The sequence below is a fragment of the Oncorhynchus mykiss genome, chromosome 12 (assembly GCF_057628025.1).
Source record: "Oncorhynchus mykiss isolate SJ-2025 chromosome 12, ASM5762802v1, whole genome shotgun sequence".
Taxonomy (NCBI): domain Eukaryota; kingdom Metazoa; phylum Chordata; class Actinopteri; order Salmoniformes; family Salmonidae; genus Oncorhynchus; species Oncorhynchus mykiss.
The window spans coordinates 50,654,209-50,677,828 of NC_143033.1; the positions used below are offsets into that span (position 1 = coordinate 50,654,209).

General features: G+C 45.4%; 1 protein-coding gene across 2 annotated transcripts in view; it reads right to left on the reverse strand.

Annotated features, from left to right (window-relative positions):
• Positions 1-23,620, reverse strand: part of LOC110537725 (protein Jade-1) — a 144,446-nt gene that overhangs the window by 18,978 nt on the left and 101,848 nt on the right. For both annotated transcript variants that reach the window (XM_090192729.1, XM_036937730.2), the window contains exon 10: positions 1,696-1,813. In XM_090192729.1, the coding sequence (XP_090048855.1) occupies positions 1,696-1,813 (118 nt within the window). The remainder of the gene's footprint in view (positions 1-1,695; positions 1,814-23,620) is intronic.

The following is a 23,620-nucleotide window of genomic DNA, read 5'->3' on the forward strand; positions in this document are numbered from 1 at the left end:
GTGGAGCACTACTTCACCAGGGCACCCGTGGGCCCTGGTCAAAAGTCTGCACACACTAGTGAAGGGAGTAGGGCGCCATTTGGGACGCAGAAGACCGGGGCCTCTGCCTGCACCCTGCTCGCTTAGATGGAGAAAGATGGGGGCTGTCAGTATCATAATGACTGGGCGACCTCTCTCATATCCCTCTCTTTGCCTCCACATCGCGCTCGCTCTCTCTCGCTCTCTCAATTCAATTTAGGGCTTTATTGGCATGGGAAACATGTTAACATTGCCAAAGCAATTGAAGTAGATAATAAACAAAAGTGAATAAACAAAAATTAACAGTAAACATCACACTCACAGAAGTTCCAAAAGACATAATATGACATTGTCTTTTATTCTATGTACAGTGTTGTAACAATGTGCAAATAGTTAAAGTACAAAAGGGAAAATAAATAAACAAATATGGATTTTCTTGTGGCAACAGGTCACACATCTTGCTGCTGTGACACACTGTGTTATTTCACCCAGTAGATATGAGAGTTCATCAAAATTGGCTTTGTTTTTTGAATTCCCTGTGGATCTGTGTAATCTGAGGGAAATATGTATCTCTAATATGGTCATACATTCAGCAGGAAGTGCAGCTCAGTTCCCACCTCATTTTGTGGGCAGTGTGCACATAGCCGGTCATCTCTTGAGAGCCAGGTCTGCCTACGGTGGCCTTTCTCAATAGCAAGGCTATGCTCACTGAGTCTGTACATAGTCAGAAGCTTTCTGGGTCAGTCACAGTGGTCAGGTACTCTCTCCTCTCTTCTTCTCTATGAATCTCTCTCTCCCTCCCTCCCCTGCCAGCTCACAATAACCATCAGTTAGCCTGTCACGAAGGGAGAGGAGACTGGTTCTCTTTCCCCACGTCACGGCTAGACTCCCAACACAGAACACGGGGCTATTCCCATGTTCCACCCGCACAGCAGACGGACAGCCAACCAACGCCGAGTATAGCTAGAGCGCATAACACGGCTGCGTCCCAAATGGCACCCTTATACCCTAGGTAGTGCACTACTTTTGCCCAGAGCCCTATGGGCCCTGGTCAAAAGTAGTATACTATGTGGGGAATAGGGTGCCAATGGGGACGCAGGCCGTGTCTGGATGATCTCAGCTTCCACAGTGATGGCATATTGCTTTGTGTCTACCATCTCGTCCTTAGAGTGAATCCACTAGACAGAGTAACTGGGCTTTAAGGCTGAACGCAGCCTTGCTGAAGAGCAGCAGTCCATGTAGGCACTAACTCAGGGAGGGCCCTGCCCATCTGCCTCTGCAAAGCTGGGACGGGCTCGGTTCAAATACTTTACACGTGCATCCTTCCCTCCTCCCTCCTTGAAGTCACATGGGAATGGAATGGAAACCTGAAGTATTCCCTAAATCATGACCAAGGGCTCCATCCCATTCCCATATTACCTCAAGGAGGGAAGGATGCATGTTAAAAATATTGAACAAGGAGATAAGGTGCATTTTGAAAGTATTAGAACAGGGCCACATACTGCTGTCCTGAATTCACCCTGTGAGGTTATAACAGGAAGGAAGTCACAGCAGTGTAATACTGTATGTATGTCTGTTTCTGTCAAACACAGCCCTACACTGCAGCTGGTGGCTTGTGTTTGGGCTCTCTGATCGTGTGTGTGCGGGTGTGTGTGTGTGTGTGTGTGTGCCACTCACCTCCAGCTAGGTCCTCCTCCAGCAGCTGGATCTGCAGGTGGAAAATCTTCTCCTGGAGGTCACACAGGGAACTCTTCATCTTCTCCCGCCGTGTCACCATGTAGCACAGGTTCCTCACCTGTCACACCCAGAGACAGAGACACACGTCACACCCAGAGACAGAGAGACACACGTCACACCCAGAGACAGAGAGACACACGTCACACCCAGAGACAGAGAGACACACGTCACACCCAGAGACAGAGAGATACAGGTCACACCCAGAGAGATACAGGTCACACCCAGAGACAGAGAGACACAGGTCACACCCAGAGACAGAGAGACACGTCACACCCAGAGACAGAGAGACACAGGTCACACCCAGAGACAGAGACACGTCACACCCAGACACAGAGAGACACACGTCACACCCAGAGACAGAGAGACACACGTCACACCCAGAGACAGAGAGACACAGGTCACACCCAGAGACAGAGAGACACACGTCACACCCAGAGACAGAGAGACACAGGTCACACCCAGAGACAGAGAGACACAGGTCACACCCAGAGACAGAGAGACACAGGTCACACCCAGAGACAGAGAGATACACGTCACACCCAGAGACAGAGAGAACACGTCACACCCAGAGACAGAGAGACACACGTCACACGACCCACCCAGAGACAGAGAGACACACGTCACACCCAGAGACAGAGAGACACAGGTCACACCCAGAGACAGAGAGACACAGGTCACACCCAGAGACAGAGAGACACAGGTCACACCCAGAGACAGAGATATACACGTCACACCCAGAGACAGAGAGATACACGTCACACCCAGAGACAGAGAGACACACGTCACACGACCCACCCAGAGACAGAGAGACACACGTCACACCCAGAGACAGAGAGACACAGGTCACACCCAGAGACAGAGAGACACACGTCACACCCAGAGACAGAGAGACACACGTCACACCCAGAGACAGAGATACACAGGTCACACCCAGAGACAGAGATACACGTCACACCCAGAGACAGAGAGACACGTCACACGACCCACCCAGAGACACAGAGACACACGTCACACCCAGAGACAGAGAGACACACGTCACACCCAGAGACAGAGAGACACACGTCACACCCAGAGACAGAGAGACACACGTCACACCCAGAGACAGAGAGACACACGTCACACCCAGAGACAGAGAGACACACGTCACACCCAGAGACAGAGAGACACACGTCACACCCAGAGACAGAGAGACACACGACACACCCAGAGAGACACACGTCACACCCAGAGACAGAGAGACACACGTCACACCCAGAGAGACACAGTCACACCCAGAGAGACACACGTCACACCCAGAGAGACACACACGTCACACCCAGAGAGACACACACACACGTCACACCCAGAGAGACACACGTCACACCCAGAGAGACACACGTCACACGTCACACCCAGAGAGACACACGTCACACCCAGAGAGACACACGTCACACGTCACACCCAGAGAGACACACGTCACACCCAGAGAGACACACGCCACACCCAGAGAGACACACGCCACACCCAGAGAGACACAGGTCACACCCAGAGACAGAGAGACACACGTCACACCCAGAGACAGAGAGACACAGGTCACACCCAGAGACAGAGAGACACACGTCACACCCAGAGAGACACACGTCACACGTCACACCCAGAGAGACACACGTCACACCCCAGAGAGACACACGTCACACCCAGAGAGACACACGTCACACCCAGAGAGACACACGTCACACCCAGAGAGACACACGTCACACCCAGAGAGACCACGTCACACCCAGAGAGACACACGTCACACCCAGAGAGACACACGCCACGCCCCACTAAAACCACCCAGCTTCCCTCTCTCTCCGTCTCTATTCAGTCTCAACCTCCCAGACGCGGGGTAGAAGGGGAGGGGTGTAACTAGACTGCAGCCAGGGTAGAAACTCCAGCTAGACTAATTCTCTTAGCAGCATCATCACCCCCCACCCCCCCCAATCACTTTCATGTGTGTTTATGGGGCTCTGGTTTGGCAGTGGGACAATGTGGCTGTCGAAGGAGTAGCGGTGTGTGTGTGTGTGTGTGTGTGTTGTGGAGAGCTGGAGCGACTAGCCTCCCCCTTGGGAAGCTGCTGGGTTAGGCCATAGCCAACCCACTCTGGAGTAGTCCCCAGTAAAACAGAGAGAGGCTGGCTCACAGCCAGGAACAGGATACACACACACACACATCTGAGGGCTCCCAGTGTGTCCTGTGTCAAAGCACATCTGTGTGAGAGTGTGTTTTTCCCCCTTCTCCAGCACATTTAAGTGTGCATCTTTATCAATGAGAGTGTGTGACTAAGGATTAGTCACAGTGATGATGGGAAGAGGGGCAAGAGAGGAGGGGATACGGCTGACAAGAAAACAGATATGTGAGAGAGAAAAAAAAGACAGACAAGACGGACGCCGACAGACAGACGGACGCCGACAGACAGACGGACGCCGACAGACAGACGGACGCCGACAGACAGACGGACGCCGACAGACACAGACGGACAGAGTGTAATGACAGAGGATGAAAATTACTGCGCAGTCAGAAAGAAAACACTGTCTTTGTCTGCCAGCCAGGCTGTGCTGTGCGACGCGTCCGCTCTGTCACTCAGATGGTACAGCACGACGGAGCTGAGCCACCCAGACACGCCACAAAGGACAGATCTGTTCTCGCCGTCCCGCCCGCCTGTCTCGCACACTGACGCAGACAGCACACGCGCATAGACAACGCAAGAACGCGCACACAACAGCGCACAACAAAAAAAGGCACACATCTGATCTGGCATCACCAAGGACTCAACTGGCATCTCTCAATGACACGGTATATCACACCAGCCAACAGGAGAGTGCAAACAGTGTCTGAGAAGAACAATAGAATACCAGCACTACTACAGCATCCATTTCTGTTGAGAAACCACCCCCCCCCCCCCCCCCCCCCCCACACACACATTACTGTTCTCCTCTCCCCGCTACGTTTAGCTCCAGCAGGAACAAAACATTAATAGTGTCCCAATGTATTCCGCTGATGGGGATATTACATTAACAAACGGTTAACAGAGGAGACACGGCCAGCACACTGCCGCTGTGTGGGAGGAGATAACCAAAGGCCTAATGTTTGGTATCGCTTGCTGCTAGTTTCCTTATTAAGTTGTCTGGTAGCCAGCTATCCTAAGTATTCTATTACTTCTAAGTAGGATAAAAATAGATTTTCATGTGGGACACAATGTTCAGTAACTGTGTTAGATTACGAGTGGTGGTGGGAGGGCTGTTTTTAACAACAAGTTGAGGGGGGATGAGGAACGGAAGGCCTTCAAATGGGGGGGGGGGGGGGGGGGGGGCACTTCCCTCCCGCTCTAATATGTGCCTGCGTCCCAAATGGAACCTTATTCCCTTTATAATGCACTTTGACCTGGGACCAGAGTGCACAATATAGGGAACAGGGGGCCATTTGGGACACACCCTATTAACCTCTCGCATCTTTTGCAATTTCTCCAATCCATACTATCCCCTCTCTCTACCTCCCTCCCTCATGTTGTCCTTCGGCCCCGGGACAGGAGTACAGATAACTGCTAAGGGGCCACTCTTCCATAGCACAGGCAGAGCAAACAGCTTTTCACCTACTTTCTATTCTCCTCTTTCTCCCTCTCTACATCCTTATCTGTTCCCTCCTCTATCCCTTCATCCATCCCCCTCGCTCCCTCTCTCCCTCCGTACACAGAGGCCTTGGTGGTGCATTTACTGTGCCGAGCAGGGCCAACTGCTCCCATACCACATAGTAAACAGATGTCTCTCACTTTCTTCCCTCTCGCTCTGATCACTTCCCCAATCGCACACACACACCATCTCTCCTCACGCCATCTCTCCCTCCTCCCTGACTCTGTAGCACAGAGAAACAGCGAGGATAGAGTGAGTATTGGTGGTGTAATAAGTGGACTGAACAGGGGCCGCTCCGCTCCTCTCCTGCCAGACACCTGTTGATTTAATTAGGGCACGATGACAGCAGATGCGTCGGGTGAGCGCTCGCGGTCCAGGTCTCGGGGACCGTGGCGTGAAACGGGTCTGCGTGCTCACATGCACGGCACCGACGCCACTCCCCTGACAACCAGGCATGGGACATGGCGTGGAAATGCGGCTGCCCCGGGCTGAAGGTGCACCGTGTGCATCAGAGACGATCCCACCACTGATCCTAGAAGGGCTGGCCAGAGCCCCAGAGAGGGAGAGGCGAGAACACCTCGGCTGCATCCCAAATTGCACCTTATTCCCTGTATAGTGTATTGTCAAAAGTAGTGCACTATGTAAGGAATAGGTGCTGGGAAGTTCCAGGGATTTCACAATACGATTTTACCATGATAATTAAGTGCAGATACGATCTGGATTGCGATTCTATACTGCGATTTTATTGGTATTTGATGTCCTGATATATTGCTCACTACATGTCTGCTGCAGAGGCAAAAGACAGTATGAGAAAATGTGTTTTGATCAGTGACCTGCCGATATGTTTAACAACAGAGAAAACCCCCTAAATCAGGGGTGTCAAAGTCAAATGGACGGAGGGCCAAATAAAAAAATCAGCTACAAGACGAGGGCCGGACTGTTCGAATGTTCATTGAAAAATTTTTAAATGACGCATATAGTCTAGTGAACCTAATTGAACCTACTGAAAACCTAACAAATATATTACAATATGATCAGATAAATAAAGCAATATTTTCTTATGGCTCTGTCAGTAATCTTTAATTTTCAACAGACACAAAAGACAAATTTCCTTTATATAAATATCCCCATAACATGAACATTAAATGAAAGAAACCGGTATTCAAGGCACCATCAGTAGACTATATTTTCTATTTTAGCAAAAGTGGGCTAAATTTACTTCAAAGAAAAAACAATAATAGCAATTTTCTATCATCCACTCAACTGAAATATTTTTAAAATATAATTGGATTGAAATACAAAAAAATAAAGTGCAAAAATCTATTAATCAAAAACAACACTTTGTTTAAGGAGAAGTAACATGCAGTGAAAACAAATATTACATTTTAACTTTTAAACTTGAACTGAGTAAAAACTCTAAATATGTGATTGCACAGTAATGTTCACTTGTTTGAGGTTGAGGGTGATACTTGGTGGTGTCCCATCTTTTCCACAAGTTCATCAATGTTCGGGGTAAGGCTCTGAGCTGAAGAAATCCTCAGAATTGAGTGGAGGTGTTCAGCAGTAAGTCGACTTCTGTGTGATGTTTTGTTCAGGTTCATCAAAGAAAACAGTTGTTCACACAGGTATGTGCTGCCAAACATAGACAACGTTTGAGCAGCCTGGATGCGCAGCTGGGGCATTGTGCCGGGGAGGAAACGGGCGAACTCCGCAGCACCCACTGCCGCATATTTTGCCCTCAGTGCATCATTGCATTGGAGGTCAATCAACTCCATTTGGAGGTTTGGTGGTGAGCTTTCCACGTCAACAGCAAATGGGTTACCGAGCAGTTCCAACCTGCTTTTTTGTGCTTCAAAGTCAGCAAATCGGCGTCGAAAGTCAGCGGCAAGCATACCTATTTTATCAGCCAACTGTGTGCTCGGGAACGCACTGGTAGAGAGCTTCTCTTTCATGGTCTGGCAGCTGGGAAAGTGGCTCAAATTTTCTTTCCGCATCTGCGTCTCCCACAGAGTCAGTTTGGTTTTAAATGCCTTCACTGTACTGTACATATCAGAGATGACACGATCCCGACCCTGCAGCTGCAAGTTTATTGCATTCAGATGACTCGTAATGTCACACAGAAAAGCCATTTCACACAGAAACATTTCGTCTCGGAGTTGTGTTGTGTCTTTCCCTTTGCTGTCCAAGAACAGACAAATCTCCTCACGAAGCTCGAAACATCTTTGAAGCACCTTTCCCTGGCTTAGCCATCGCACCTCTGTGTGATAAGGCAAATCACCATGCTCCGTTTCTAACTCCGTCAGAAATGCCTTGAACTGGCGGTGATTCAAACCTTTGGCTCTGATAAAGTTAACTGTGCGCGTGATGATGCTCATTACATGCTCCATTTTCAAGGCTTTACCGCACAACGCTTCCTGGTGTATGATACAATGATAAGCTGTCAGCTCACCTGTCGCGTTTTCCTCTTGCATCTTTTCCCGTATCTTCGCCACCAGTCCGCTCCTGTGTCCACACATCGCAGGTGCTCCGTCGGTTGTCAAACCCACGAGTTTTTCCCAAGGCAGCTCCATCTCATTTACACATCTTGACACCTCTTCATACAAATCATGCCCCGTAGTTGTGCCATGCATAGGACGTAAAGCCAAAAACTCCTCTGTCACGCTTAGGTTGGAGTCCACTCCGCGGATGAAAATTGACAACTGGGCAATGTCAGAAATGTCGGTGCTCTCATCCACAGCCAAGGAATATGCAATAAAATCTTTTCCCTTTTTCACAAGCTGCTCTTTTAGATTGATGGACAACTGGTCTACTCTCTCGGCAATGGTGTTTCTGCTCAGACTCACATTTAAAAAGAGTTGCCTTTTTTCTGGGCAAACTTCGTCACAAACTTTAATCATGCAGTTTTTGATGAAATCCCCCTCCGTAAATGGCCGGGCTGATTTAGCGATCTCTTCTGCCAAAATAAAACTGGCCTTTTGTAGCCTTTGTTCCATGTCCATATTCTTGTTTTTGTCCGCGTGTTTCGTTTCATAATGTCGTCTCAGATTATACTCTTTCAGTACCGCCACACTTTCTCCACACAGAAGACACACAGGTTTTCCAGCTACCTTCGTGAACATATACTCCGACTCCCACCTTGTTTGAAACCCCCGGTTCTCAGTATCCACCTTCCGTTTTGCCATTTTTGATGGGTATCTGAAAGTTAATTTTACTGTGATGCTGACGACTGCTGTGCCAATAAATATTGAAATGAAGCAGCCTACTGCTCGGTGCGTCACCTTTGCATTGTGGGAAATGTAGTATTGGTGCGTGTAAAAGATCTGCGGGCTGCCGGCTTGCTGCGGGCCGGTTCTAATAATAAATCAAGATCATCCCAGGGGCCGTAAAAAACCTTCTTGCGGGCCGGATGTGGCCCGCGGGCCTTGACTCTGACATATGTGCCCTAAATGATATATTTCCAACTTGAAATTGGATGACTTTTGCTAGAGTGATCCTAACATTAGAAAAAGTGAAACATTTGTTCATATTTCCATGTAAGCTGTACACCACCAGGGTACAAAGATTGTCGGAGGGTCATTTTTGACCCGGCAGTTATAAAAATCATTTACACACCATAAAAACCACACACACAAAATGAGAAATTAAGATTGTGTGCTACGGTTTGAACTCTTGTGCACGTGCAGCATCTCCCCTCCTCGACCCCACACGACTCAAGTTCACAGACAAAAAAACAAAAATTCGGACAAAACAACCATTTATTGAATGCATTGTTTACTAAATGGGGAACACAGTCAGAGACTATAAAGGTGCTGCAGATGACAGTCCCCCCAGTTCTCTCTTTTGCTGAAGCCATGACTGCACGTTTCAGTGCCCAACAGGTCGTAGATCTGATTCTTTTCAGATGTCCAGGAGGAACAAGAGAACAATGATTTAGAAGAGGAGGAGGTATCTGAAGAAAGAAGATGGGGAGGAATTACAACCCAGAGCGCGATGCATCATTTTCAGATGAAGAAATCCCCCAAGCTGAAAGAGACATTTTTGTCAGCAAAATAACATGGTCCTTGACACCTCCTGACAACCAGGGCAGGATGGCAGCACAAAATGTCATAAGGATGACCCCAGGGCCCACAAGACACGCAGTTGCCCATGCCCAGGACATCGCCTCCACATTCTACATGTTCATCACACCAGCCATCAAAAAAATAATCCTGGAATTGACAAATTTGATGCAGAGAGTGGAAGGGCAATTTTCCGTGCCACAATTTTCCGTGCCACTCACGATTTGATAACCGTGAGTCAAGACCTGCGAGACACGCGAGAGAGACAAACCTATAGCGTCTGCCATACCTCTACAACCCTGGGCCTGAAGTAACAGTGGATGAGCAACTGGTTCCATTCAGGAGGTACATTTTTATTTTCATATCTGTAATGTAAGTGATTTTCACTGTTCATTTTTATTATGTATTGCTGTAATATCATTGATTTATGTGATTGTTTTCTGTGACACGGATACTAATTACTGATAGTAATCTTTTTTTTGTCAAAACGTCGCTGTCCTTTCCGGCAGTATATGCCCAGCAAGCCAGCAAAGTATGGCATCAAGATATGGGTGGCCTGTGACGCACGATCCAGCTACGCTTGGAAGATGCAAGTCTACACAGGGAAGCCGACCAGTGGAGGCCCAGAGAAGAACCAGGGGATGCGGGTTGTGCTTGATGTGACAGATGGACTGAGGGGGCACAATGTCACGTGTGACAATTTCTTAATCTCTTATGAACTCAGCCAGCAGCTCCTGAAGAGGAAGATCACCATGGTTGGCACAGTTAGAACGAACAAGCCTGAGCTCCTCCCTGCACTCCTCGCAACAAGGGGGAGAGAGGCTTTCTCATCAAAGTTTGCCTTCACCCCCACTCTACCTCCCAAAGAGGAACAAGAATGTCGTCTTCCTGAGCACACTGCACGAAATGGCTGAGAAAAGTGATCGTGAGGACAGGAAGCCAGCCATCATCCTGTACTACAACAAAGGAGGTGTGGACGACCTGGACAAGGTGACTGGAACTTACAGCTGCAGGAGGATGACTGTCCAAATGGCCCCTGGTCATCTTCCATAACATCATTGATGTGTCCTCATAGAATGCTTTTGTGATATGGAACAAGATCAACCCAACCTGGACGCCTGATGCAAGAGGAGGGTGTTCCTGGAGCAGCTGGGAAAAGCACTTGTAACCCCACACATTCAAAGAAGGGAGCGCCTCGTCCACACAGCAGCCTCTGCAGCGCTTGTGAAAGCTGTTCAGGGGGCTTGTCCTGATCCACCTGAGGCTGCAGCTGGGGCAGGTAAGAGGAGGAGATGCCAATTCTGCCCCCAAAAGGACTGTAAAACAAATACTATGTGCTGCACATGTGAGAAATTCATCTGCAAAGTCCATGCATGGGAGAAGACTAGTATTTTGTAGTTGAATCCCTCATTGTACAGTATAAGAATATATCGCTATGTTTCCAAGAAAGTTCAAGACTGTTATTGTTTTCCTTCAATAAAATGCATTCATAACTACTTTCTGCACATTTCTGCTACTTTCTTAGGCTATAAAAGTGCTATATCATGCTAAAATGTATGTTTACACCTATGCAGTACCTTTAGCAATAATAATAATAATAAATACACTACTTACTCTACTTGAGTAAAGAAAACAATTATGACAGGTATGTTGTAATAAAAACGAGTGGTGTCCACTAATTAAATGCAGTCTTTCTACACTGTGAAGAGGGAAAACCCAGATATTCAAGGTGTGTGAGGTTTCTTCATGCAAAATAGATTTGGGGTTTAAAATTCAATTAAGCTGCTTCATTTTAGGGGTTTAGTGAAGGTGGGTCATTTTTTACCCTTATGACAAGGGGAGTATACAGAATGTGAAGACTACACAAGGGTTAAATAGATGGAGAACATGCTATTGGATGAAAAATACCAGAGTTTTGCTGCAGATACAGCCGATTAGTGCTAGCTAACGCTACCTAGGAAGAAATGCTGACATTTTTTTTAACAAATCGACGCTTGGAATCAAAGTACAGATATAATATTGCGATATGGGATGCAGCCCTCACCACTGACTCTCTGTAGGGCTTTACAGTTAATAAAACAGTTGATACACAACTAATGAGTAGAGGGATACACGTGTACATTGGTGACTGTAACAATATCACTGAGCAACACCCTGGAGAGGGAGAGCAACAGCATCTCCCCACTGGCTGACTACATGGATATAGCAGAGACTACTTTAATTAGTGTGACATATCCCTCTCAGGAAAGCGTGTCAACAGGGCTAGAGCAGAGTGTCAGTGCATACTAGGTGAATGTGGGGACGTGGAGGACTTCATTATCCGTTGAGGTCCGACGACAAAACACTAGCTGACATTCACATGAAATAGAAGCTCATACACTAGACAATAACACGTTCTGGTTCGGCCCAATCCATTGTGCTACTGAGCCCGAGCGCTAAAGCAGACAGAGGACAGTACAGCGGCGCAATGTGGGTCTCTGGCATAGACAGACAGACGGACAAGCTCTCCCGCTCACTCTCAACCTACTCTGCTGCTAGTTCTCTGAACAGGACAGGAGAAAGATGCAGTGCGAGAGAGAGAAAGACAGACAGACAGACAGAGAGGGAGGGAGAGAGATCCTGTATGGCTCAGTTGGTAGAGCATGGCGCTTTCACCGCCAGGATTGTGGGTTTGATTCCCGGGGCTACCAACACGTAAAATGTATGCGCTTATCACTGTTAAGTCGCTTTGGATAAAAGCATCTGCTACATGGCATAAAATATAAAAGAGGTCTTCAAGGATCCACCAGTACCCGAATACCCAAGAATCTATCTGGGACCAGAGTGGGTCCAGATCCAGAATTCTAAATAATGTCACGGTCTGGGTCAGTTCTGATTGTCACGGGTATGTGTAATTTTAACGGACTTGTTTGGAAGGACCCATTCGTATTCGAAAGCACCTGCTGTAGTAGAGAGAGAGAAATTGTGTAGTTTGTGCTGCTGCTCTTTGCTTTTCAACGAGAGTGGCGTGTGTAGCTTGTTGTTGTTGGTCAATCGTAAGTCATCATAGCAGTCATAGATCCTCCGCATGGGGCTAAAGTTAGGATTAAAACTATATATACAAAAGAATGTGGACACCCTTCAAATGACTGGATTTGGCTATTTCAGCCCCACCCGTTGCTGACAGGTGTATAAAATTGAGCACAGAGCCACGCAATCTCCATAGACAAACATTGGCTGTAGAATGGCCTTATTGAAGAGCTCAGACTTTCAAATGTGGCACCGTCATAGGATGCCACTTTTCCAACAAGTCAGTACATCAAATTTCTTCCCTGCTAGAGCTGCCCCAGTCAACTGTAAATGCTGTTATTATGAAGTGGAAACGTCTAGGAGCAACAACAGCTGAGCCACAAAGTGGTAGGCCAAACAAGCTCACAGAATGGCATTGGCAGAGTGCTGAAGCACGTAAAAAATAATCTGTCCTCGGTTGCAACACTCACTACAGAGTTACAAACTGCCTCTGGAAGCAACGTCAGCACAAGAACTGTTTGTCGGAACTTTCCTGCTGCTGACAAGGTCTATAAGGAACGGGTGCAGTTGTCCACGGGTCCGTTCTGAGCGCGATTCTTGGTTTCAAAAATGTATTTATGCATATTGGGTCCTGATGGGAAAGCCCCAGGTCCAACTTCTTGGACCCGCAAAAGGCCTCTAACATATATTATATTATACAGCGAGAGAGAGAGAAATACTGTGACTCGTCAACACACGCCTGCCAAAAACCAAAGCACCGCATATCAAAAGACACACAACACACAGGGGAGGAAAGGGGGAGGGAGAGGGACAGAGAGAACTAGGGAGGGAGAGCTGAAAAGTGGGTCAGACAGACAGCCCAGGCTGTTACAGCTGGATACGGTAGTGGGTGAGGAGATTTTGTGAGAGAGGCCAACTCTGTAGTGTGCCATGCTGCTTACAGCCATCAGGAGATCCTCCCTACCAGATTCCTCCTCCCTGAAGAGAGTCAAGCCAGGAGGAGAATTGATTAGCTCCTGTTAATCACGCACTGACACTACACCCAAGCCCAGGGAGACATCCTCATACAATCAGGGCTCAGAATTTTTTGACTGCTGTGTCAGAGAAGACCCACAGGGCCGGTATGTGTCTGGAGATCTCCCTGAGCAATGCCAAAATCCCCAAGTATCCCTTTAATAAACAGAATGATACTGTTCTGCTCTGTTCTCTTCTGATTGGTTGACCTAGTCACAGACAGTCCCAAATGTAACACTATCCCCTATATAGTGCACTACATAGGGAATAGTGCACCATATAGGGAATAGGGTGCAATTTGATCATCAACAGACTGCTTTTCTAAGCCCTCACCAAGGTCGTTTTTGGAATTAATTAAAGTGAAAGCAGCAGCAAAGCACATATGTCATGGCAGATGTGAAAATAAAAAAAAACTCTGGCTATGAAACTAGCTAACTGTTTTGTTAAGCCTCTCAGGAGTGGAGAGTTAATATTACTCAGTCAAAATGCTTTGTGCGCACAAACAAAAACAGGAGTGGGAGATTAAAGTTGTGATTCCTCTCCCATTTTGATGATGTATTGAGCATGTGTTTTTCAGGCTAGTGCATGCTGCTTCTACAGTATCAGAGACTGTGGGAAGTTGAGAAAATACCAGACACATGATGGGGCGGGGTGGGGGGCTACCGCTTCACCAGGGGAGGCCGACTTGTAATAATGGCTGGAACGGAGCAAATGGAATGGCATGAAACACCTGGAAACCATGTATTCGTTGTATAGTGGCTTGCGAAAGTATTCACCCCCTTGGCATTTTTCCTATGTTGTTGCCTTACAACCTGGAATTTAAAAAAAAAATGTTTTTTTTGGGGGGGGGGGTTAAACAAGCATGAAATATTGTGAAACAAGCAAGAAATAAGACAAAAAAATTAAAAGACTTTAGCGTGCATAACTATTCACCCCCCAAAGTCAATACTTTGTAGAGCCACCTTTTGCAGCAATTACAGCTGCAAGTCTCTTGGGGAATATCTCCATCAGCTTGGAACATTTTTGTCTGTTCTTCAAGGCAAAACTGCTCCAGCTCCTTCAAGTTGGATGGGTTCTGCTGGTGTACAGCAATGAACAGTGCCTTGCGAAAGTATTCGGCCCCCTTGAACTTTGCAACCTTTTGCCACATTTCAGGCTTCAAACATAAAGATATAAAACTGTATTTTTTTGTGAAGAATCAACAACAAGTGGGACACAATCATGAAGTGGAACGACATTTATTGGATATTTCAAACTTTTTAAACAAATCAAAAACTGAAAAATTGGGCGTGCAAAATTATTCAGCCCCCTTAAGATAATACTTTGTAGCGCCACCTTTTGCTGCGATTACAGCTGTAAGTCGCTTGGGGTATGTCTCTATCAGTTTTGCACATCGAGAGACTGACATTTTTTCCCATTCCTCCTTGCAAAACAGCTCGAGCTCAGTGAGGTTGGATGGAGAGCATTTGTGAACAGCAGTTTTCAGTTCTTTCCACAGATTCTCGATTAATGCACTCATTGCCTGGTCCGTGAGTTTTTGTGGGCGGCCCTCTCTTGGCAGGTTTGTTGTGGTGCCATATTCTGTCAATTTTTTAATAATGGATTTAATAGTGCTCCGTCGGATGTTCAAAGTTTGATATTTTTTATAACCCAACCCTGAACTGTACTTCTCCACAACTTTGTCCCTGACCTGTTTGGAGAGCTCCTTGGTCTTCATGGTGCTGCTTGCTTGGTGGTGCCCCTTTCTTAGTGGTGTTGCAGACTCTGGGGCCTTTCAGAACAGGTGTATATATACTGAGATCATGTGACAGATCATATGACACTTAAAGTCCACCTGTGTGCGATCTAACTAATTATGTGACTTTAGAAGGTAATTGGTTGCACCAGATCTTATTTAGGGGCTTCATAGCATAGAGAGTGAATACATTTTCTGTTTATTTTTATTTATTTTTTTGGGGGGGGGGGGCAGTTTATTGAAACAAGTATTTTTATTTTTTATTTCACTTCACCTATTTGGACTATTTTGTGTACGTCTATTACATGAAATCCCAATAAAAATCCATTCAAATTACAGGTTGTAATGCAACTACATAGGAAAAAGTCCAAAGGGGATGAATACTTTTGCAAGGCACTGTATTCGTTACCATTCCACCTGTTCCGCTATGGTCATTAACGCGAGCCTGTCCTCCCCAATTAAGGTACCACCAACCTCCTGTGTGCTCCACTGCCTACATGCACCTCAGCAGCCAGACAGTAGGGAGGTTTCTGTAACAGACAGATCCAAACCTAAGTCTTCGCATTTGCCTCTAAAGCGTTTTAATGTGCTATGAAAAAGCCATTCACTTGATTGATTGGCTGACCCAGGGCTTTAGCCTATTAGCATCCTCCACTGTAAGAGCACAGCAATTAGACTGTTAGCATCATCCACTATTGGAGCACAGCCCATTAGCCTGTTAGCATCCTCCACTATTGGAGCACAGCCCATTAGCCTGTTAGCTTCCTCCACAATAGGAGCACAGCCCATCAGCCTGTTAGCATCCTCCACAATAGGAGCACAGCCCGTCAGCATCTCTGTAAGCCTGTTAGCATCATTGCCTGTGAGAACACAGCAAGGAGGTTCTGCTCCACACTCCCTTGACCAGAGAGGAAAGGAGTTAATCAAGCTAAAAATCAGCAATACTCCTATAGTAGAAAGCAATAATCCAGCAGGAGAGAGGCTTCACACAGCTACGTGTTAAAGTTGAATTGAGCATTTTTATTGCCACTAGTCAGGGGGTAAGTGAGAAGTCCATATACCGTGGTTAGCCGTTTAAATGAATCGAAATAATCAGTCCCAATGAGAATAATAATGAGAATAATAATGATAGTAGCTCATATCTCTGGGATAATGCTTGTGACCATTACTGTTGTCCAAATTGGTCATCTGCAATGTAAGCTACCTATGGGCTGAACTGTGTGACGCTTACTATTTGCAAAGGCAGCGCTACTAGGGCTGGGCGATATACCGTATTTTACTATATACCGGTATTGATGCACGGACCGGTTTGGGTTTTTACTTTACTTTCTATAATGGTATTTGAATGTCTGGTTTATTAGATATGATAAGCAGTGAGTAACGTCAATTTTTATAGTTTACTTCGCCTCTTGAGTAATCTCTCTCCATGCCGCTTTCCACACAGACCTAGCCCCGGCTCCTGTCAATCAAGGAGCGCATTTGTTGTTCCTCGACCACGAGACACTTGTGTTCATTCTGCATGGTCAATGCAGCATATGCAACCATTTTGATGACAACGATGCAGTTGTCACTTCTTATATAAATCTACCAACATTCTATAATTACCCTATTAGCTTGTGTTTCTTACGTCTGCAAACAGCTAGTTTGTCTTTTCTTAGCAAGTTGTTCCTAAATCTTGTTAGCTGCTGATTGTTAGCCGCTAATGCTAATCGCTAGCTAATAAATGTACTGAGTCAGAGCAAGCGTAATTAGCTATACAGCCTGATAATACCAGTGATGGTGTAGACCTAAATCAGCATGTTGTTTGTGCAACAGTACCTTCTAAATGAAAAAGGAATACGCAAAGCAAGAATATGTTAGCTACATGAAGTAGCTAAGAGAAAACATTAAATGTTGGTAAAGATTATAGGGTCCCCTAGGAAACACCTATCAACACTTTAGTTCCTACCATGTCACAATAATTCCTCCCTGGCATTTTCATTCGTTGTCAAACACTGTATTAAAAGTGTCCACTATTATATTCTAACTATATAATTAGAGTATACATTATATTTCCATGATTCCAACAGTTAACCCATGTATTTTGCTTTAAATCCCAAGTTAAGATAGAGTATTTTGTGATGGAGGTTTAGATGCTATCCAACCTGACTGGGAGACAATGCAGGGAGGTAAACAACACGTTGCCACGCTAACAGCCAATTTATGGAGGAGCTTGTTCGGTTGCATCGACTTAGAGAAGACATGGATATGAACATGATATAACATACATGTTTCAGAATGCTATTATTGTACTGGTTATGCTGAGAAATTTTTGTTAGCAACCTTCCTAAACTTAATCCAAACAGAGTGAAGATAAGACGTGAAACTGTTGCAATCATTTCATCAAACAAACCAAGCAAGACTGTTTATGCAAAAGCTTATCCCTGGATCACACTCCCCCATTAGATCTCTCCATTTCTACACACAGGTACCAAATTATTTATCCCACCTTTTCTTCAACCAAACCCTGTCTTCATACAGTGTGGACAGTGATTCCACAATTAGGTCCCAGAAGAAAAATAAAGACACACGCACGCGCACACACACACCTGCGGCTGCTTTAGTTAATGGACACATCCCAAATGGCACTCTGGTAGTGCACTAAATAGGGAATAGGGTACCATTTGGAATGCAGCCTCAAGTCTGTTTATATTTCAGACAAAAGCTAATAGGCTCTTATCTCTCCAAGGCTGCTAATGTGTGGGTTTGCTGTGTGCTCTGTCAGTAGAGTATTTTGAGATGGAGGTTTAGATGCTATCCAACCTGACTGGGAGACAATGCAGGGAGGTAAACAACACGTTGCCACAATAACAGCCAAGTTATGGAGGAGCTTGTTCGGTTGCGTCGACTTAGAGAAGACATGGATATGAACATGATATAACATACATGTTTCAGATCCTCCCGTTTCCAAGAATTACAAAGCTACATGTTCTTTCTTTAAAGGGATATTTTGGGATTTAGGCAAGTAAGCCTTTTACCCTACTTAGCCAGGAGTCTCTGCGTGCAGCAGGGTTCCAGTCGGGGAACTCTGACATACAGGCTTTTAAAAGTCCTAAACCTCACAAGACATTATGTGCCAAGCCAAGAGAGGGGCAAATCAAGTACCATTTCATATTCAGGACATAGCTGAACGTTAAGCGGACTAGCTTTTTAAGTATGATCCAAGTACCTCAACTTTTTTTCCCCCCAGAGAAATGATTCAATTCAACTTAAGCGTGGGGAGGAGTGGACTACCATGTGTGTTGAGTGCAGTGCAGTCCCATTTCACAGTTGAGCTCGTTTAGTGGCGTGCAGCATTGTCTCAGAACCCACACTGTAAAATATTAAACGGCTGGGTCAACTTCGGGGCGCTTATATCGCTCTCATTACTTATTCATGTACCCCCCCATTCAAGTGTAACTGAGTTAGTGTTTGTAGGAGGGTCGGGCAAACACGGCCAACCGTGGGCTGCCTCAGGCGGTGGACCGATAGACAGACACTGTGCACAAACCTCAGGAATGGGGAACGTCCTGTAGTGCGGAGACAACATGGGTCATCCATACACAGTCACAAAGCTTCAGAGAAGATGAGCTGCTTTACAGGCCTCACACGTTGTGTGTGTACGTATGTGTGAGTCAAGGGAGCCATTCAGGGTGAAGTTTCGACAACGTCTCAGCTCTGGTCTCACTGTCTTATCAAAGTAATTTTGAATTCAAGGTTTTGCAACTTGAATTATTTATCTGACCACCCTGGAATCCCCGGCCACGCTTTCGCCGGGTGTGAAAGAATATACGGCACGCAAAATTATACATTGGGCCAGCAGGTATAAATATTGATGTCTCCCCCCGCCTCATATTTTTTTCATCCATCAAGCAGGCTGATATCAGAGGGGTCTTTGTGTGATGTGAGCTGCTCACACTGCTGCCACTCTGAAGAGGGAAAGAGAAAGGAAGAACGAGGGAGACTGAGGCTACTGCATCAAAAGTAGTGCACTAATATAGGGAATATGGTGCTATTTGGGATGCAGCCTGCGAGGCGGAAAGAGGAAGGCAGAAGCCACTCGGGATCGGTGGGTGTCATTGAATAGGCTGACCAGCTGGCATTGAAACACAATAGGATTCAGGGCGATGAGACACTTAACTGAGATAAAGGGCCCTGCCGCGGTCTGTCGCCTGGCCTTCGGCGTTCAGCTCAGCTCAGGACTATGGCAGAAAGAAATGTCAGGGAAAATAAAGCACTGCACAGTTCAGACTGGCGACTGTCGTATGCATCAGAGGCAGACAGACTCAGTGTGGCAGACTCAGAGTGGACTGGGCCAAAATAAAGGAAACGCGTCAGTAAATGAGGGATAGAAAGTATATAAGAAGCAGGTGCTTCCACAAAGGTGTGGTTCCTAAGTTAATTAAGCAATTAGCATCCCATCATGCTTAGGGTACAAAAATGCCCAGTTGCCATTATTTTGGCTACCATGGCTAGAAAAGATCTCAGTGACTTTGACATTCTTTGGTCTCAAAGGGGCATAGTGGGTATGTGTGTGTGTGTGTGTCTCAGTCACCAGATCTCAACCCAATTCAACACTTATGGGAGATTCTGGAGTGACGCCTGAGACAGAGTTCCAGCCACATTTACAAAATACCAAATGGTGGAATTTCTTGTGGAAGAATGGTGTCCCATCCCTCCAGTAGAGTTCCAGACACTTGTAGAATCTATGCCATGTCGCATTGAAGCTGTCATGCCAACTCATAACGCACTATTAATTAAGACACTTTATGGTGGCGTTTCCTTTATTTTGTCAGTTACCTGTAGTTCAAAACAGTTAAGTGAACTTCTGGAATCATAAAAATAGAATGATTTATATTAAGAAGTAAAGTGGAAAGCAGCATCGTTGTTGTTTGGACCTATGTATTAACAGCATTTGACCTAACAGAAAAGGCATGTAAACTTATAGTGGATGTAACAGCGAGGAGGAGGAACTGCGCTGCCCGAGTGAGAGGGGGTGTGTGTGGGAAGCAGTCGCAAGAGGAGAGAGGGAGAACAAAAATATAAATGAAACATGCAACATTTTCAAAAGTTTGACTGAGTTAGTCCATAGAAGGAAATCAATTTAAATAAATAAACTCGGCCCTAATCTATGCACTTCACATGATTGGGAAGGGGCGCAGAATGAGTTTTTATATTTTTGTTCGGTATTTAAAAAATGTACGTTAAAACGTGCTTGTTTCTCTCTTGCGATATGGATATTGCACATGCAATTTGGATGAATTGTGCAGCCCTATTATGTAGTATGCCATGTAAGGCATAGGTGTGGGAAGAGAGGGTCTTATAAGGACTGGGACTGAAGGGAAGTTGGTCTGGGCTGCTGGATGATTGTCCTGAATATAGGCTAGGCCTAGTCCAGACTTAAGCTGTGTTCGAATACTCATACTAACAGCACTAACAGTGCTATTTGTGTCGTAAATTGAGTATGTAGTATGCTTATTGGTAATAGTATGGATACAGTTAGTATGCCAAAAGTTCCCAGATGTCGTACTACATTTGCCAAAATACGAAGTGTACACGCAGTGGAAACTATTTCTGTACTTTTAGGGCCCATAATGCAATTCTTCAGGAAATGGGCGTGACTTCAACGTTTTCAGATTTGAAGAAAATGGCGGAAAATAAGCAGCCAAAGTGCGACGAGAGGCGATACAAATTAATTGCTTAAACTAATTATGACAAATGTAAAGAAAATGTTGAGCAATGTAATTAAGTAATGACTTTCAATTATTTACTCTACACATTATGTTGGCTGACAATGTGTTGGCTATGGTATGCTTACAAACCGCATATCATTACAGCAGTAGGTACTACCGGTATGTTAGCTAGCTACCTCATTAGTTGGCTACAAATACATTGAACTTGCCATTATTTTAACTATATGCTATCTAACTAATTACCCAATGTTTATTGACTTGATAGTCACATCGGTCTTAGCTAAGTGGTATAGTCATTGTGCGTTCACAATGGACATAAATTCACTATCCAGTAAGCTTGGGTGCTTGACTGCACTGGCGTTGTGATTGTCAGAACACTCAACCTACGCTCTGAATGCTCCAAGAGGGGAAAACGCTCAGAATTTACAAATTGACAATCTGACAACGCTCTCAATTTAAGAACACCCAGAGCGCACTCTAGCACTCCAGATTGAATTTACGAACAACAAACTGTCTAGATAGTAATTTGTTATACTAACAAGCTAGCAAGAAGTTGCATAGCTACAGAATCAACTTCCTGTAGACAGGCGTAGCACTAGTAAGCTCAACTGAAAGGATACTGTCTGTTTCCAGTATACTAAAATGAAATAGTGTATAGTATGTAGGATATACTCATTAAGTATGTAGTATACAGTATGTTAGTATGGGTATTTGAACACAGCCTTAGACTGGGAGGCAGATGCATAGTACTCTAACACAGCGAGCCAGTCTTAGAGAAGTCTCTGTAAAGAGAGTCAGTCTTGTAGAGACCTGGAAGACAGAATGAAGCAGTACAGTACGCCAGTCTTGTAGAGACCTGGAAGACAGAATGAAGCAGTACAGTAAGCCAGTCTTGTAGAGACCTGGAAGACAGAATGAAGCAGTACAGTAAGCCAGTCTTGTAGAGACCTGGAAGACAGAATGAAGCAGTACAGTAAGCCAGTCTTGTAGAGACCTGGAAGACAGAATGAAGCAGTACAGTAAGCCAGTCTTGTAGAGACCTGGAAGACAGAATTAAGCAGTACAGTAAGCCAGTCTTGTAGAGGCCTGGAAGACAGAATGAAGCAGTACAGTAAGCCAGTCTTGTAGAGGCCTGGGGCCCCTCTCTTCATATGAAATGCAACAGCACCAAAATCATGAATAACTATGATCCTAGTCAGTCAGTAACTTAGTTAACTAATGAAACACCCATGTAAATGTGCACAAGCCTATTCAGCCAAATTATACCAAATCAACAGCCAACTTGCAGTGAAATAAAAAGGGGCATGTATCTTGCCAAGTTTTCAATCACCTTCGCATCAATAAACAGGCAGGGGAACGAAGTAGTTTAACAAAAAGTGTTCACAATAGTCAGTATTATAGCTAGTAAATACAGTGCCTTGCGAAAGTATTCGGCCCCCTTGAACTTTGCGACCTTTTGCCACATTTCAGGCTTCAAACATAAAGATATAAAACTGTATTTTTTTGTGAAGAATCAACAACAAGTGGGACACAATCATGAAGTGGAACGACATTTATTGGATATTTCAAACTTTTTTAACAAATCAAAAACTGAAAAATTGGGCGTGCAAAATTATTCAGCCCCCTTAAGTTAATACTTTGTAGCGCCACCTTTTGCTGCGATTACAGCTGTAAGTCGCTTGGGGTATGTCTCTATCAGTTTTGCACATCGAGAGACTGACATTTTTTCCCATTCCTCCTTGCAAAACAGCTCGAGCTCAGTGAGGTTGGATGGAGAGCATTTGTGAACAGCAGTTTTCAGTTCTTTCCACAGATTCTCGATTGGATTCAGGTCTGGACTTTGACTTGGCCATTCTAACACCTGGATATGTTTATTTTTGAACCATTCCATTGTAGATTTTGCTTTATGTTTTGGATCATTGTCTTGTTGGAAGACAAATCTCTGTCCCAGTCTCAGGTCTTTTGCAGACTCCATCAGGTTTTCTTCCAGAATGGTCCTGTATTTGGCTCCATCCATCTTCCCATCAATTTTAACCATCTTCCCTGTCCCTGCTGAAGAAAAGCAGGCCCAAACCATGATGCTGCCACCACCATGTTTGACAGTGGGGATGTTGTGTTTAGGGTGATGAGCTGTGTTGCTTTTACGCCAAACATAACGTTTTGCATTGTTGCCAAAAAATTCAATTTTGGTTTCATCTGACCAGAGCACCTTCTTCCACATGTTTGGTGTGTCTCCCAGGTGGCTTGTGGCAAACTTTAAACGACACTTTTTATGGATATGTTTAAGAAATGGCTTTCTTCTTGCCACTCTTCCATAAAGGCCAGATTTGTGCAATATACGACTGATTGTTGTCCTATGGACAGAGTCTCCCACCTCAGCTGTAGATCTCTGCAGTTCATCCAGAGGGATCATGGGCCTCTTGGCTGCATCTCTGATCAGTCTTCTCCTTGTATGAGCTGAAAGTTTAGAGGGACGGCCAGGTCTTGGTAGATTTGCAGTGGTCTGATACTCCTTCCATTTCAATATTATCGCTTGCACAGTGCTCCTTGGGATGTTTAAAGCTTGGGAAATCTTTTTGTATCCAAATCCGGCTTTAAACTTCTTCACAACAGTATCTCGGACCTGCCTGGTGTGTTCCTTGTTCTTCATGATGCTCTCTGCGCTTTTAACGGACGTCTGAGACTATCACC